This window comes from Perca fluviatilis, chromosome 7, assembly GCF_010015445.1.
Source record: "Perca fluviatilis chromosome 7, GENO_Pfluv_1.0, whole genome shotgun sequence".
Classification (NCBI taxonomy): Eukaryota; Metazoa; Chordata; class Actinopteri; order Perciformes; family Percidae; genus Perca; species Perca fluviatilis.
Window position 1 is genome coordinate 40458487 of NC_053118.1, and position 19021 is coordinate 40477507.

The 19021-nt window shown below is 43.9% G+C and overlaps 1 protein-coding gene across 3 annotated transcripts in view; it reads left to right on the plus strand.

The window, feature by feature from the left end:
* LOC120562382 (tropomyosin alpha-4 chain-like) overlaps positions 1 to 18660 on the plus strand; it is a 25859-nt gene extending 7199 nt beyond the window's left edge. For 2 of the 3 annotated variants that reach the window (XM_039806089.1, XM_039806090.1), the window contains exons 4-9: positions 6917 to 7034; positions 9892 to 9962; positions 12323 to 12398; positions 14812 to 14874; positions 14977 to 15046; positions 18528 to 18660. In XM_039806089.1, the coding sequence (XP_039662023.1) occupies positions 6917 to 7034; positions 9892 to 9962; positions 12323 to 12398; positions 14812 to 14874; positions 14977 to 15046; positions 18528 to 18610 (481 nt within the window). In that variant the 3' untranslated portion in view covers positions 18611 to 18660. Of the gene's footprint in view, positions 1 to 6916; positions 7035 to 9891; positions 9963 to 11195; positions 11272 to 12322; positions 12399 to 14811; positions 14875 to 14976; positions 15047 to 18527 lie in introns of all 3 variants that reach the window. The other variant, XM_039806091.1, reaches the window with a different exon arrangement.
* The last annotated feature ends 361 nt before the right edge of the window (positions 18661 to 19021 follow it).

A 19021-nucleotide genomic window follows, 5' to 3' on the forward strand; every position in this document is an offset into this window, starting at 1 on the left:
TAATCAATAACACACCAGAGACACAGCAGCAGTAATCAATAACACACCAGAGACACAGCAGCAGTAATCAATAACACACCAGAGACACAGCAGCAGTAATCAATAACACACCAGAGACACAGCAGCAGTACTCAATAACACACCAGAGACACAGCAGCAGTAATCAATAACACACCAGAGACACAGCAGCAATAATCAATAACACACCAGAGACACAGCAGCAGTAATCAATAACACACCAGAGACACAGCAGCAGTAATCAATAACACACCAGAGACACAGCAGCAGTACTCAATAACACACCAGAGACACAGCAGCAATAATCAATAACACACCAGAGACACAGCAGCAATACTCAATAACACACCAGAGACACAGCAGCAGTAATCAATAACACACCAGAGACACAGCAGCAATACTCAATAACACACCAGAGACACAGCAGCAGTACTCAATAACACACCAGAGACACAGCAGCAATACTCAATAACACACCAGAGACACAGCAGCAGTAATCAATAACACACCAGAGACACAGCAGCAATAATCAATAACACACCAGAGACACAGCAGCAGTAATCAATAACACACCAGAGACACAGCAGCAGTAATCAATAACACACCAGAGACACAGCAGCAGTAATCAATAACACAGACACAGCAGCAATACTCAATAACACACCAGAGACACGCAGCAGTACTCAATAACACACCAGAGACACAGCAGCAATACTCAATAACACACCAGAGACACAGCAGCAGTAATCAATAACACACCAGAGACACAGCAGCAATAATCAATAACACACCAGAGACACAGCAGCAGTAATCAATAACACACCAGAGACACAGCAGCAGTACTCAATAACACACCAGAGACACAAGCAGTACTCAATAACACACCAGAGACACAGCAGCAATACTCAATAACACACCAGACACAGCAGCAGTAATCAATAACACACCAGAGACACAGCAGCAATACTCAATAACACACCAGAGACACAGCAGCAGTAATCAATAACACACCAGAGACACAGCAGCAGTAATCAATAACACACCAGAGACACAGCAGCAGTAATCAATAACACACCAGAGACACAGCAGCAGTACTCAATAACACACCAGAGACACAGCAGCAATACTCAATAACACACCAGAGACACAGCAGCAGTAATCAATAACACAGACACAGCAGCAATAATCAATAACACACCAGAGACACAGCAGCAGTAATCAATAACACACCAGAGACACAGCAGCAGTAATCAATAACACACCAGAGACACAGCAGCAGTAATCAATAACACACCAGAGACACAGCAGCAGTACTCAATAACACACCAGAGACACAGCAGCAATACTCAATAACACACCAGAGACACAGCAGCAATACTCAATAACACACCAGAGACACAGCAGCAGTAATCAATAACACACCAGAGACACAGCAGCAATAATCAATAACACACCAGAGACACAGCAGCAGTACTCAATAACACACCAGAGACACAGCAGCAGTAATCAATAATTCAATTCAATTCAATTCAATTTTATTTATAGTATCAAATCATAACATAAGTTATCTCGAGACACTTTACAGATAGAGTAGGTCTAGACCACACTCTATAATTTACAAAGCCCCAACAATTACAGCAATTACAGTAATTCCCTCAAGAGCAAGCAGTGCGACAGTGGCGAGGAAAAACTCCCTCTTGGGAAGAAACCTCGGACAGACCCAGGCTCTTGGTAGGCGGTGTCTGACGAGCCGGTTGGGGTGTGATGAACAGTGGCGATAGTAGTCACATTAATAATGGAACAGTGACTGGATGTAGCGGGAAGCTGCAGGGTTCAGCAGGACGCAGCATGACATTGCAGGGCATCACTGAGCTCAGCAGGGAGTGCAGCAGGACCACGCGACAGCTGCAACCAGGGTCTTGGTGCCAACGTTCTCCAAGGAAATACGCTGGGGAAAAAGCATAAGGACTCCGGGAGTAAACTCCCCAGAAGCTAGGATTAGTAACAAGCATTTCTGGACGGGCTGCACACAAATAGTAATAGTAATAGTAACAGTAATAGAAAGGGAGAGGAGAGAGCAGCTCAGTGTGTCAAAGGAAGGAGGTCCCCCGGGCAGTCTAGGACTATAACAGCGCAACTATAACAGGTAACTAAGAGAGACAGGTCATAAGGAGAGGTAGCTTTTTTTGGGCTTAGAACTCTCCCCTCCCCGGATCTGGCTTGGCTGGCCTGCCTCCCTCTACTTTGTTATGTATTATTAATCTAACAATTATGAAGAGAAGCAGTTGGGCCAGTTAGGTGAACACTGCAACTCCTCACTCCCTAACTATAAGCTTTATCAAATAGGAGAGTTTTAAGTTCATTCTTGAATGAGGTGACAGTTTCTGCCCCAACCCAGATCGGGAGCTGGTTCCATAGGAGAGGAGCCTGATAACTGAAGGCTCTAGCTCCCATTCTACTTTTAGAGACTCTAGGTACCACCAGTAACTCTGCATTCTGGGAGCGGTGTTCTAGTGGGACAATAGGGTATTAGGAGCTCTTCTAGATATGATGGTGCTAGACCATTTAGAGCTTTGTAGGTCAAGAGAAGGACTTTAAACTCAATCCTGGATTCAACAGGAAGCCAATGCAGAGAAGCTAATACAGGAGAAATATGATCTCTTTTCTTAGTTCTTGTGAGAACACGCTGCAGCATTCTGGATCAGCTGGAGAGTCTTAAGAGACTTATTTGAGCAACCTGACAGTAGGGAATTACAATAGTCCAGCCTGGAAGTAACAAATGCATGGACTAGTTTTTCAGCGGCGTTTTTTGAGACAGGATATTCCTAATTTTGGCAATGTTACGAAGATGAAAAAAGGCTGTTCTTGAGGTTTGTTTTAGATTGGCATTAAAGGATATATCCTGATCAAAGATAACTCCTAAATTTCTAACAGTGGTGCTGGAGGCCAGGGCAACACCATCCAGAGTAGCTATATCTCTAGATAATGAAGTCCGAGGTGTTTAGGGCCCAGCACAATAACTTCAGTTTTGTTAGGGTTTAACATCAGAAAATTATAGGTCATCCAGGATTTTATATCCTTAATGCACTCTTGAAATTTTGCTAGCTGACTGGTTTCGTCTGGTTTGATTGACAAGTATAATTGGGTGTCATCCGCATAACAGTGAAAGTTAATTGAGTGTTTTCTAATAATATTGCCTAGAGGAAGCATATATAAGGAGAATAGAATTGGTCCAAGCACTGAGCCTTGAGGAACCCCATGGCTAACTTTAGCGTACTTGGAGGATTTATCATTAACATTCACAAATTGAGATCGATCAGAGAAATAGGACCTAAACCAACTCAGAGCAATTCCTTTAATGCCAACCAAGTGTTCCAATCTCTGTAACAGGATTGAATGGTCAATTGTGTCAAATGCAGCACTAAGATCTAGTAAAACAAGAATGGAGACAAGACCTTTGTCTGCAGCAGTTAAAAGGTCGTTAGTAATTTTCACCAGTGCCGTCTCTGTGCTATGATTCTTTCTAAATCCTGATTGAAAGTCATCAAATAAACTGTTGCTATGTAGAAAATCGCATAACTGATTAGCAACCACCTTCTCAAGGATCTTGGATAGAAAAGGAAGGTTAGATATAGGTCTATAGTTTGCACACCAGAGACACAGCAGCAGTACTCAATAACACACCAGAGACACAGCAGCAGTACTCAATAACACACCAGAGACACAGCAGCAATACTCAATAACACACCAGAGACACAGCAGCAGTAATCAATAACACACCAGAGACACAGCAGCAATACTCAATAACACACCAGAGACACAGCAGCAGTAATCAATAACACACCAGAGACACAGCAGCAATACTCAATAACACACCAGAGACACAGCAGCAGTAATCAATAACACACCAGAGACACAGCAGCAGTAATCAATAACACACCAGAGACACAGCAGCAGTAATCAATAACACACCAGAGACACAGCAGCAATACTCAATAACACACCAGAGACACAGCAGCAGTACTCAATAACACACCAGAGACACAGCAGCAGTAATCAATAACACACCAGAGACACAGCAGCAATACTAATAATACACCAGAGACACAGCAGCAATAATCAATAACACACCAGAGACACAGCAGCAATAATCAATAACACACCAGAGACACAGCAGCAATACTCAATAACACACCAGATACACAGCAGCAATCTACAATAACACACCAGAGACACAGCAGCAGTAATCAATAACACACCAGAGACACAGCAGCAGTAATCAATAACACACCAGAGACACAGCAGCAGTAATCAATAACACACCAGAGACACAGCAGCAGTACTCAATAACACACCAGAGACACAGCAGCAATACTCAATAACACACCAGAGACACAGCAGCAGTAATCAATAACACACCAGAGACACAGCAGCAGTAATCAATAACACACCAGAGACACAGCAGCAGTAATCAATAACACACCAGAGACACAGCAGCAGTACTCAATAACACACCAGAGACACAGCAGCAGTAATCAATAACACACCAGAGACACAGCAGCAGTAATCAATAACACACCAGAGACATATCGGCAGCCGTTATCGGTCATCGGCGAAGGCTGATGAAGAACCCTACCCTACCCTACCCTACCCTAACCCTACCCTACCCTAACCTAACCTAACCTAACCTAACCCTACCCTAACCTACCCTAACCCTACCCTAACCCTACCCTAACCTAACCTACCCTAACCTAACCTACCCTACCCTAACCCTACCCTAACCTAACCTACCCTAACCTACCCTAACCCTACCCTAACCCTACCCTACCCTACCCTACCCTACCCCTACCCTAACCGACCTCTAGGGGTAGAGATTGGAACAAAAAGAGGAGCCTTGGCAAAATGATCATTCGTATTGTTTCCACTCGCCCTATTAGGGATAAATGTAGGGCTTCCCATCTCGTAAGGTCATTTTTTTTTTTTTTTTAGATCATTTTTCCATAGTTGACCTTGAACACATGTAGCATGTCAGAAGTTATTACAATTTCTAGGTGTCTGAACCCTTAGTTAGGCCAGTGGAATTTAAATCTTCCAGTTAGTTGGGTCGGCCATTGTCCCACCAACATCAATGCCTCCGATTTTGATTGTTTAATTTGATAGCCCGAGAGTTTCTCCATATTCTTTTAGAGTCCTTATCGGTGCAGGGACAGAAGAAACTGGGTCGCTGATATACGTCAATGTGTCGTTGGTATAGAGCGAAATCTTGTGCACGGCCCGCCCATCGTCTTTTATACCCTTAATGTTTTCACTTTGCCTGATTAGAGCTGCTAGAGGTTCAAATATTAATAGCAGAGGCTGACTTTGGGTTTGTGTATGTGACCCTTTTCCAATCCACCAACCGCGGGTGGAATCCCATAGAAGCTCGTGGTTTATACAGAAATGGCCAATTCACTGTCAAATGCTTTCTGGGCATCGAAACTGATGAACGGTGCAAAAGCGTCTGCAGTTTCCTTCGGATGAGATGCTGTTTCTAGTATAATGTACTGATGAGGAGATAATAGTATAATGTACTGATGAGGAGATAATAGTATAATGTACTGATGATGAGATAATAGTATAATGTACTGATGATGAGATAATAGTATAATGTACTGATGATGAGATGCTGTTTCTAGTATAATGTACTGATGAGATAATAGTATAATGTACTGATGAGGAGATAATAGTATAATGTACTGATGATGAGATAATAGTATAATGTACTGATGATGAGATAATAGTATAATGTACTGATGATGAGATAATAGTATAATGTACTGATGATGAGATGCTGTTTCTAGTATAATGTACTGATGAGGAGATGCTGTTTCTAGTATAATGTACTGATGATGAGTAATAGTATAATGTACTTGATGATGAGATAATAGTATAATGTACTGCTGATGAGATAATAGTATAATGTACTGATGTGATAATAGTATAATGTACTGATGAGGAGATAATAGTATAATGTACTGATGAGGAGATAATAGTATAATGTAATGATGAGGAGATAATAGTATAATGTACTGATGAGGAGATAATAGTATAATGTACTGATGAGGAGATAATAGTATAATGTACTGATGATGAGATAATAGTATAATGTACTGATGAGGAGATAATAGTATAATGTACTGATGAGGAGATAATAGTATAATGTACTGATGAGGAGATAATAGTATAATGTACTGATGAGGAGATAATAGTATAATGTACTGATGAGGAGATAATAGTATAATGTACTGATGAGGAGATAATAGTATAATGTACTGATGAGGAGATAATAGTATAATGTACTGATGATGAGATAATAGTATAATGTACTGATGAGGAGATAATAGTATAATGTACTGATGATGAGATAATAGTATAATGTACTGATGATGAGATAATAGTATAATGTACTGATGATGAGATAATAGTATAATGTACTGATGATGAGATAATAGTATAATGTACTGATGAGGAGATAATAGTATAATGTACTGATGAGGAGATAATAGTATAATGTACTGATGATGAGATAATAGTATAATGTACTGATGATGAGATAATAGTATAATGTACTGATGATGAGATAATAGTATAATGTACTGATGATGAGATAATAGTATAATGTACTGATGAGGAGATAATAGTATAATGTACTGATGATGAGATGCTGTTGTATTGTACTGATGTCCAGCCTTAGGAACCACCAGTTAGCTTCAGGCGACTCGCTCTCTTCCCCATCTCATAGTATCTCTGTTTGGAGAATCTTAAGCTCCTTCAAAAAGGCTAGTGTTTTTTAATTCAGTATAATTCACCCCCCCTCCCCCTCTCTCCCCCCTCTCTCCCTCCCTTTGTCTCCCCCCAGAGGGATGAAGGTGATAGAGAACCGAGCTCTGAAAGACGAGGACCGGATGGAGCAGCAGGAGATTCAGCTCAGAGAAGCCAAACTGATCGCAGAGGAGGCTGACCGCAAATACGAAGAGGTTCACACTTTATACTTATACTATATATATATATACATACAGGGCTCGACATTAAGGCTTGTCCGCTTGTCCGGGACTAGTGGATTTTTTGTAGGGCAAGTGGAAGAGAAATGTACTTGTCCCACTGGACAAGTTAAAACTCAAACAAACTAAAATGCCATGTTAGTTCACGTCATGTGCCACTCATTACGTCTATGTTACTGATTTGAAACGATAATTTCTTTCCCCCGCCATCCCGGTCAGCGGACCGCTAACGTTAGACCCAGCCGAACTTAGCTAACGTTAGCTTGTTAACTCCGCCTTAACGTTACCTCCTCGCCACATCGTTGACAGAAAAGGAGAGACCCGGTGCTAATACGGCACCGGTGCCTTAACGACCGTTATCTACCGGACCGAATTGCAACGCGGTGCCACTGAAATGCCTGCGCTTCTCTCGGATGCTCCGAAAACGGACGTTAGAGGCAACCTAAACATCGCCGCATGTTACGCTAGTTAACACTACACTCAACAGCATAACGTATACGCGTTAGCCGGCTAGCGTAGCTGGCGTATAACAGTTAAAATGCTGACAGCTAAACGGTGTAAAAGTGTGTCTGTATTTCACTGGAGAGGAACGTATGACAGCGAGCCGCTGCTGTTGTCGGAAAAACACAGATGTTGCGTTCACTTGAAATTCGCCCCGCCAGCGTTGTGCTGCATTCAAAGTTGTTGTAAAATACCCTTTTCCTATCCAGTGGTTGTTATTGTTGTTACATTTTTAATAAATCATTTAATTTTGCCTTAGCAATAAACAAGCCGTTCTATAATGTCGTTTTTTTTGCTCCTTTTTGAAAAAAATAAATAATATATGCAGATTAAATATCAGGTAATAATCAACTGTAAAGTAGCTACAGCTTTTTAAAAGGATCCTTTCGGTAAATCAGCCTCTGCCGGGTAGAAATTTGTGAAATTGTATAAAAAAAGTTAACACCAACATTTAGTGGCAAAATCCATTGTATGTCTACAAAATTATTTTAGATATAGTAGAAGTTCAAGTCACCACTACCTCTGGTCAAAATATTGACTTAGTATCTCAGAATATAAACTAAGAATCTCAAAGTAATGAGAAAATGTCAAATATTGACTTAGAATCTCAATATATTTTATCTCAAAATATTGTTCAGTATCTCAATATATTGATTTATCTCAAAATATTGACTTAGTATCTAAATATATTGACTTATCTCAAAATATTGACTTAGTATCTAAATATATTGACTTATCTCAAAATATTGACTTAGTATCTCAATATATTGACTTAGTAACTCAGAATATTGACAAAGAATCTCAAACCAATAAGAACATTTAAAATATTGACTTACAATCTCAATATATTGACTCAATATCTCAAAGTATCGACTTAGTATCTCAATATATTGACTAAGTAACTTTGAATATTGACTAGGAATCTGAAAGTAATGACAAACTTTAAAATACTGACTTAGAATCTCAATATAATAACTTCTGCACACCGGCGTGCAACATATTACTTTGTATTGTGGAGTCTGGAGATCCTTTTTTCTTGTTGAAGGGGAAATCTATTGTTGGGAAACGTTTGTTTCTACTGTTTCAACAGAATTGTATTAATGTTGATAGTGTTTGGATGCTTTCAACGGTTTGTTCAAATTCTGCATTAGCAAAACACAATTTTTTTTATAAAATGATGAATCTTTACCCGGACAAGTGACTTTTATGCATGGATAAGTGAAACGTAAATGTACTTGTCCGAAGGACAAGTGCCTCAAAAAGTTAATGTCAAGCCCCTGATATATATATATATATATATATATATATATATATATATATATATATATATATATATATATATATATATATATATATATATATATATATATATATACGTGTGTGTATATATACGAAGAGGTTCACACTTGTTATATCCAATTATTTTACATTGTTAAAGTGAAGCCAAAACCTTCTGGGTACGGCGCTGCCATCCTGTAATGTTGGCGCTGGAGTCTGCGTGTTACCGATCTAAGTCCCGCCCACACACCCACCCAACCAATCAGGAGTCAATCCTAGCTGTCAATCAGGAGGTTTCAGCCCATATTTATTTCATCATAATAAAAACCAAAGTGATCAGAAACATGAACTCTTGGACAAAAATCTGAAGTACCTAAAGTTACAGAAATCCAGATGTTTTGGCTTCACTTATACAGTCGATGCAGCAACATCTGGTTTATAATACAGAACACAGACACACTGCTCCCCACACTGCTCCTGTTGGATGCAGAGAATACATAATATACATAATACATGTACAGTACTGTGCAAAAGTCTTTCAAGCAGTTGTGAAACAATGCTGTAAACTAACAATGCTTTCAAAAATATAAACTATTGCTTATTTTTATCAATTTACAAAATGCAAAGTGAGTGACCAAAAACCCTCTACGATGATGCTGTCTTGAAGGCAAAGGCTGGTCACACCAAATATTGATTTAGATTTCTATTCTGTTCATTCACTGCATTTTATTAATTGATGAAAATAAACCATTAACATTAAGCATTCTTAGTTTATAGCATGTTTCATACCTGCGTAAAACGTTTGCACAGTACTGTATATGTATGTGACAAGTACTTTTACCTTTCCCTTAACATGTCCAACACATGTTGGTGTGTACTGTCTCTTTAAGAGATACTAAATTACCAAGGAGGTAGTTTTCTGTTTTAAACATAGAAACCCTTTGAATCGGTTACTGTAGTTTTGAAAGATGTTTGCTGATGTTTATTTATTTTTTTTAAATGTTCAAAATAAACTAAATAAAAAGATGTGACATCAGGTGTGTTTGATTGACAGGTGGCTCGTAAACTGATGATGGTGGAAGCAGAACTGGAACGAGCTGAAGACCGGGCCGAGCAGGGAGAGAGGTCAATCACACACACACACACGCAAAGACAGACACACGCACGCACGCACACACACAGACACACACACACACACACACCCACACACACACCCAAAGACACACACACACACCGCACGCGCACACACACAGACACACACACACACACACGCAAAGACAGACACACACCCGCACGCACGCACACACACAGACACACACACACACACCGACCCACACACACACGCAAAGACAGACACACACCCGCACGCACGCACACACACACACACACACACACACCACCCACACACACACGCAAAGACAGACACACACCCGCGTGCACACACACACACACACAGACACACACACACACACACGACCCACACACACACGCCAAAGACAGACACACACCCGCACGCACGCACAGACACACACACACACACACCCGCACGCACGCACACACACACACACATGCATGCACACACTAACCGCTGCTTACTGCATGAAGCTGCTCTGATGCTGCTGAGAGACAGACAGGGAGAGAGAGAGGGAGAGAGAGAGGGAGAGACAGAGAGAGAGAGAGAGAGAGACCGCGTCTGTTATTCTCAGACCCTTTACACCTAGTCTGTTATTCTCAGACCCTTTACACCTAGTCTGTTATTCTCAGACCCTTTACACCTAGTCTGTTATTCTCAGACCCTTTACACCTAGTCTGTTATTCTCAGACCCTTTACACCTAGTCTGTTATTCTCAGACCCTTTACACCTAGTCTGTTATTCTCAGACCCTTTACACCTAGTCTATTATTCTCAGACCCTTTACACCTAGTCTATTATTCTCAGACCCTTTACACCTAGTCTATTATTCTCAGACCCTTTACACCTAGTCTGTTATTCTCAGACCCTTTACACCTAGTCTGTTATTCTCAGACCCTTTACACCTAGTCTGTTATTCTCAGACCCTTTACACCTAGTCTGTTATTCTCAGACCCTTTACACCTAGTCTATTATTCTCAGACCCTTTACACCTAGTCTGTTATTCTCAGACCCTTTACACCTAGTCTGTTATTCTCAGACCCTTTACACCTAGTCTATTATTCTCAGACCCTTTACACCTAGTCTGTTATTCTCAGACCCTTTACACCTAGTCTGTTATTCTCAGACCCTTTACACCTAGTCTACGAGGTCTCTGCTTCGCTAACAGCGCTCTAATTTCTTCCTGTCTGTTTCCATGGAAACATGTCGCTGCTGCATGTCTAACAGTAAGGTCCGGAGGTTGGAAGAGCAGCTGAGGAGTTTCGACCAATCACTGAAGAGCCTGCAGGCCTCTGAGGACAAGGTACTGAGTGTCACCTGAGCTGTTGCCCAATCAGAGCAGCTCCTCCTCCTGACCTCTGACCTTAAGCTTCAGCTCCTCTTCCTGCTGCCTCTCTCTGCATGGCTTTAACCAAACTCACCACACTGACACACTGACCCCCCCAGGGACACACTGACCCCCCAGGGACACACTGACCCAGGGACACACTGACCCAGGGACACACTGACCCCCAGGGACACACTGACCCAGGGACACACTGACCCCCAGGGACACACTGACCCAGGGACACACTGACCCCCAGGGACACTGACCCCCAGGGACACACTGACCCCCAGGGGACACACTGACCCCCCAGGGACACACTGACCCAGGGACACACTGACCCCCAGGGACACACCGACCCCCAGGGACACACTGACCCCCCCAGGGACACACTGACCCCCCCCAGGGACACACTGACCCCCCAGGGACACACTGACCCAGGGACACACTGACCCCCCAGGGACACACACTGACCCCAGGGACACACTGACCCCCAGGGACACACTGACCCCCCAGGGACACACCTGACCCAGGGACACACTGACCCCCAGGGACACACTGACCCCCGGGACACACTGACCCCCCAGGGACACACTGATAGTTACATGTTTTGCTGCTGGCAGTGACCCATTCGCTCGGGCAGAAGCCGAACCGATAGCTGCAGAGCTCCTGATGGCGGCCAGTGCGAGCAGACAGATTAGATAACTAAAAGTGTCTCTGCTTCGCGGCTGGTGTGTCCGTGGCGTCCGAGACACCCTGTCGGTACACGATCCGTTCTGCGCATGCGCGAGATAATCCAGTTTTACCGAGGATACGACCTGCACGATCTGTTCCACGCTAGTCTATGGCTAGCCTCCACCGGGAAGCTAACGTTAGTTTAGCTAACGTGGAACAGTCATAAATCCTCGTACAACAGCGCATGCGCGGAAATTTTGCGCATGTGCAGAACGGATCGTGCAGGCAGAACGGATCGTGTACCGACACACACCCGACTGACCCGTCTGACCCCTCTGTGACCTCTGACCTGCAGTAAGAGCCGGCAGTTGGAGGAGGAGCTGAAAACAGTCTTCACTGGTTCAAAGTCTCTGCAGGCGCAGACGGAGAAGGTAGGAGGAGGAGCACTCTGACATCACAATGTTCACATTTATGATCTTATTCTGAAAGGGTTCTGACATCACAATGTTCACATTTATGATCTTATTCTGAAAGGGTTCTGACATCACAATGTTCACATTTATGATGTTATTCTGAAAGGGTTCTGACATCACAATGTTCACATTTATGATCTTATTCTGAAAGGGTTCTGACATCACAATGTTCACATTTATGATCTTATTCTGAAAGGGTTCTGACATCACAATGTTCACATTTATGATCTTATTCTGAAAGGGTAATATTCTGACTGAACCTAATGTTGACCTTCGACCAAATGCCTCTCCAAGTGAGTCTTCTGTTAGACTAATGCCCAATTTTATATATATATATATATATATATATATATATATATATATATATATATATATATATATATATATATATAATATAATATAATATAATATGAATAAATCCTGAGTCTCCCGTCGTCTCAGTCGTTGGGCGTAAGGTCATAAAACTCTTCGTCTTTCTCCGGTCTGGACGCTCAAACACAATCCAACATGTTTGATATTCTCCTGTGTTGGAGTCTTGGTAGTGAAGTTAAATCATGTGAACATCAACAACCAATGGGTGCTGTGGCGCCACGCTAAAGAGGGAAATCTTCTGATTTTCAACCCTTCTGAAGTGAGTCATCCAGACCCTCCTCCACAGCACTGTGGAGGAGGGTCTGGCTAGTCCACACAGCATTCCTGGATGGGACAACAATGTGCTAAATAGTCTCAGGAAGGAACTGGTTTTGGTGGTACATGTGGACGTTCAAAAGTAGTTTTAGTCGTGCCACAGAAAACTCAGATTGGACAGATAGTCTAGCTAGCTGTTAGACAGACAGACAGACAGACAGACAGACAGACAGATAGCCTAGCTAGCTGTTAGACAGACAGACAGACAGACAGACAGACAGACAGACAGACAGATAGTCTAGCTAGCTGTCTGGATTTACCCTGCAGAGATCTGAGGAGCAGTTAACCATAGTCCTCATAAATCCGGAGCAATTCCTGAAGTGGAAGGTTGAGGATCTAGACTAACTTGGTGGGTAAACCCAGACCTCCGGGTACTGGAGACATTCATCTGCATTTACTGCAGAACACAATCTGCAGACTTTCCCTCAAGTTTGGTTACTTTTCTCAGAACAGATGTAGGTGTAGTCTTGTATAGTGTGACCCTGACAGGTGTAGTCTTGTATAGTGTGACCCTGACAGGTGTAGTCTTGTATAGTGTGACCCTGACAGGTGTAGTCTTGTATAGTGTGACCCTGACAGGTGTAGTCTTGTATAGTGTGACCCTGACAGGTGTAGTCTTGTATAGTGAGACCCTGACAGGTGTAGTCTTGTATAGTGTGACCCTGACAGGTGTAGTCTTGTATAGTGTGACCCTGACAGGTGTAGTCTTGTATAGTGTGACCCTGACAGGTGTAGTCTTGTATAGTGAGACCCTGACAGGTGTAGTCTTGTATAGTGTGACCCTGACAGGTGTAGTCTTGTATAGTGTGACCCTGACAGGTGTAGTCTTGTATAGTGTGACCCTGACAGGTGTAGTCTTGTATAGTGTGACCCTGACAGGTGTAGTCTTGTATAGTGAGACCCTGACAGGTGTAGTCTTGTATAGTGTGACCCTGACAGGTGTAGTCTTGTATAGTGAGACCCTGACAGGTGTAGTCTTGTATAGTGTGACCCTGACAGGTGTAGTCTTGTATAGTGAGACCCTGACAGGTGTAGTCTTGTATAGTGTGACCCTGACAGGTGTAGTCTTGTATAGTGAGACCCTGACAGGTGTAGTCTTGTATAGTGTGACCCTGACAGGTGTAGTCTTGTATAGTGAGACCCTGACAGGTGTAGTCTTGTATAGTGAGACCCTGACAGGTGTAGTCTTGTATAGTGTGACCCTGACAGGTGTAGTCTTGTATAGTGTGACCCTGACAGGTGTAGTCTTGTATAGTGTGACCCTGACAGGTGTAGTCTTGTATAGTGAGACCCTGACAGGTGTAGTCTTGTATAGTGAGACCCTGACAGGTGTAGTCTTGTATAGTGTGACCCTGACAGGTGTAGTCTTGTATAGTGAGACCCTGACAGGTGTAGTCTTGTATAGTGAGACCCTGACAGGTGTAGTCTTGTATAGTGAGACCCTGACAGGTGTAGTCTTGTATAGTGTGACCCTGACAGGTGTAGTCTTGTATAGTGTGACCCTGACAGGTGTCTTTACATGTTATGACAGATAACGATGGAGGTGAGATGGTGTTCAGAGTCCTCTAGTGTTTGGGAGGCTTTAGATTCTGTGTGTTCTGATCCGTGATTGGCTGTTGTCTGTGTTCTGATCCGTGATTGGCTGTTGTCTGTGTGTCAGTGATTGTGTGTCTCTCTGTCTCAGTACTCTCTGAAGGAGGACCGGTACGAAGAGGAGATCAAGAACCTGAGCCGCAAACTCAAGGAGGTAACACTTCCTCTTCACCTGCTCACTTCCTGTGTGTGACTGCTGACTTCCTGTGTGTGACTGCTGACTTCCTGTGTGTGACTGCTGACTTCCTGTTTCCAGGCTGAGAGCAGAGCCGAGGCTGCGGAGCGTTCAGTGGCCAAACTGGAGAAAACCATCGACGGCCTGGAAGGTGAGTTTCTTCTTCTGTTAGGGTGTACGATCAGGTCTGGGTGTATACGATCAGGTCTGGGTGTATACTATCAGGTCTGGGTGTATACTATCAGGTCTGGGTGTATACGATCAGGTCTGGGTGTATACTATCAGGTCTGGGTGTATACTATCAGGTCTGGGTGTATACTATCAGGTCTGGGTGTATACTATCAGGTCTGGGTGTATACTATCAGGTCTGGGGGTATACTATCAGGTCTGGGTGTATACTATCAGGTCTGGGTGTATACTATCAGGTCTGGGGGGTATACTATCAGGTCAGGGTGTATACTATCAGGTCTGGGGGGTATACTATCAGGTCAGGGTGTATACTATCAGGTCAGGGTGTATACTATCAGGTCTGGGTGTATACTATCAGGTCTGGGGGTATACTATCAGGTCTGGGGTATACTATCAGGTCGGGGGTATACTATCAGGTCTGGGTGTATACTATCAGGTCTGGGGTGTATACTATCAGGTCTGGGTGTATACTATCAGGTCTGGGTGTATACTATCAGGTCTGGGGGTATACTATCAGGTCTGGGGGTATACTATCAGGTCTGGGGGGTATACTATCAGGTCTGGGTGTATACTATCAGGTCTGGGGGGTATACTATCAGGTCTGGGTGTATACTATCAGGTCTGGGGGATACTATCAGGTCAGGGTGTATACTATCAGGTCTGGGGGTATACTATCAGGTCTGGGGGTATACTATCAGGTCTGGGGGTATACTATCAGGTCTGGGGGTATACTATCAGGTCTGGGGGGTATACCGTCTGATGACGGGGGTAACTCGGTGTGTATACTATCAGGTCTGGGTGTATACTATCAGGTGGGGGATACTATCGGTCTGGGTATACATCGGTCTGGGGGTATACTATCAGGTCTGGGTGTATACTATCAGGTCAGGGTGTATACTATCAGGTCTGGGGTATACATCAGGTCTGGGGGTATACTTAGGTCAGGGTGTATACTACAGCTGGGGGTATACTATCAGGTCTGGTGTACTATCGTGGGGGTATACTATCGTCTGGGTTATATATCAGGTGAGGAGTACTAGGTGGGGGTATACTTCAGGTCAGGGTGTACATCAGGTCTGGGGTATACTACGGTGTACTCGTTGGGTGTATACTCAGGTCTGGTGTATACTCAGGTTGTATACTTCAGGTCTGGGGGTCTCGGCTGGTATACTATGGTCTGTTATACGTGTATAACGGTTGTGTATACTATCAGGTCAGGGTGTAACATCAGAGTTCTTCTGTATACTTCGGTCTGGTGTATACTGGGGCATCGTGGGATACTCAGCTGGGTGTATACACGTTGGGTGTACATGGTACTACGGTGATACTTCAGTGTACTCGGTCTGGGTACACAGGTATACAGGTGTATACATCAGGGGTGTTACTCAGGGTGTATACTCGGCTGGGGTAAGGTTGGTTACTATCAGGTCTGGGGGTATACATCGGTCTGGGGTGTATACTCAGTCTGGGTGTATACTTCAGGCTGGGTATACATCAGGCAGGGTGTATACTCAGTGGGGGATACTATCAGGTCTGGGGGTGTACTATCAGGTCTGGGGGGTACTATCAGGTCTGGGTGTATACTATCAGGTCAGGGTGTATACTATCAGGTCTGGGTGTATACTATCAGGTCTGGGGGTATACTATCAGGTCAGGGTGTATACTATCAGGTCTGGGGGTATATACTATCAGGTCTGGGGGTATACTATCAGGTCTGGGGGTATACTATCAGGTCTGGGGGTATACTATCAGGTCTGGGTGTATAGTATCAGGTCTGGGGGTATACTATCAGGTCAGGGTGTATACTATCAGGTCTGGGTGTATACTATCAGGTCTGGGGGTATACTATCAGGTCTGGGTGTATACTATCAGGTCTGGGGGTATACTATCAGGTCTGGGTGTATACTATCAGGTCAGGGTGTATACTATCAGGTCTGGGGGTATACTATCAGGTCTGGGGGTATACTATCAGGTCTGGGTGTATACTATCAGGTCTGGGTGTATACTATCAGGTCAGGGGGTATACTATCAGGTCTGGGGGTATACTATCAGGTCAGGGTGTATACTATCAGGTCTGGGGGGTATACTATCAGGTCAGGGTGTACTATCAGGGTTTCACCCTCTCATTCCCCCTGCTCTGGTGTTCCCCCCCCCTCTCATTCCCCCTGCTCTGGTGTTCCCCCCCCCTCTCATTCCCCCTGCTCTGGTGTTCCCCCCCTCATTCCCCTGCTCTGGTGTCTCCCCTCTCATTCCCCCTGCTCTGGTGTTCCCCCCTCTCATTCCCCCTGCTCTGGTGTCTCCCCCTCATTCCCCCTGCTCTGGTGTTCCCCCCCCCTCATTCCCCCTGCTCTGGTGTCTCCCCCCCCTCTCATTCCCCCTGCTCTTGTGTTAACGGCTAACGTTACGTTCTGAGTGGATGGCGAGCGCCAGACGCAGAAATGGACGCCAATAAGATTCTGAATGGAAAGTTTACGTTTAAAAAGTTGCCGAATGGTTCCACTGACGAGACCAACGAGATCTGGTGTTTGGTGGTTGAGAAATCATTCAGAATAGAGTTAACTATGACATTAATGTGATTAAATATTTTAATCGTTTGACAGCACTACTAAATATTGGTCATCATGACACACTCTGTGTCTGTAGTGGGACTGTTTGTGTCTGTAGTGGGACTGTTTGTGTCTGTAGTGGGACTGTTTGTGTCTGTAGTGGGACTGTTTGTGTCTGTAGTGGGACTGTTTGTGTCTGTAGTGGGACTGTTTGTGTCTCTAGTGGGACTGTTTGTGTCTCTAGTGGGACTGTTTGTGTCTCTAGTGGGACTGTTTGTGTCTCTAGTGGGACTGTTTGTGTCTCTAGTGGGACTGTTTGTGTCTCTAGGGGGACTGTTTGTGTCTCTAGTGGGACTGTTTGTGTCTCTAGTGGGACTGTTTGTGTCTCTAGTGGGACTGTTTGTGTCTGTAGTGGGACTGTTTGTGTCTGTAGTGGGACTGTTTGTGTCTCTAGTGGGACTGTTTGTGTCTCTAGTGGGACTGTTTGTGTTCGTAGTGGGACTGTTTGTGTCTGTAGTGGGACTGTTTGTGTCTGTAGTGGGACTGTTTGTGTCTGTAGTGGGACTGTTTGTGTCTGTAGTGTCTGTAGTGGGACTGTTTGTGTCTGTAGTGGGACTGTTTGTGTCTGTAGTGTCTGTAGTGGGACTGTTTGTGTCTGTAGTGTCTGTAGTGGGACTGTTTGTGTCTGTAGTGGGACTGTTTGTGTCTGTAGTGGGACTGTTTGTGTCTGTAGTGTCTGTAGTGGGACTGTTTGTGTCTGTAGTGGGACTGTTTGTGTCTGTAGTGGGACTGTTTGTGTCTGTAGTGGGACTGTTTGTGTCTGTAGTGTCTGTAGTGGGACTTTAATAATAATCATAACATTAGGATAATTAATAACTTTTCTTTTCCTTGTTTCAGATGCTTTGACTTCAGCCAGAAACGCCAACATGGAGCTGCAGGCGACGCTGAATCAGACCATGGAGGAGCTCAACTCCTGTTAGACCCCCCCCACCTCCTCCCCCACCTCCTCCCCCTCCTCTCCCCCACTCCCGCGATAGAGTTACTGCGTTCCCTTTGCGCTCAGAAGTCAGAAACTCCCCCTGATCAGTCCTGTCCAACTTCTCTCTGCTAACAGCAGCTCACCTGGTTAATCTGATTTATAGCTCTGCTATCAGCAGCTCACCTGGTTAATCTGATTTATAGCTCTGCTATCAGCAGCTCACCTGGTTAATCTGATTAATAGCTCTGCTATCAGCAGCTCACCTGGTTAATCTGATTAATAGCTCTGCTATCAGCAGCTCACCTGGTTAATCTGATTAATAGCTCTGCTATCAGCAGCTCACCTGGTTAATCTGATTAATAGCTCTGCTATCAGCAGCTCACCTGGTTAATCTGATTAATAGCTCTGCTAT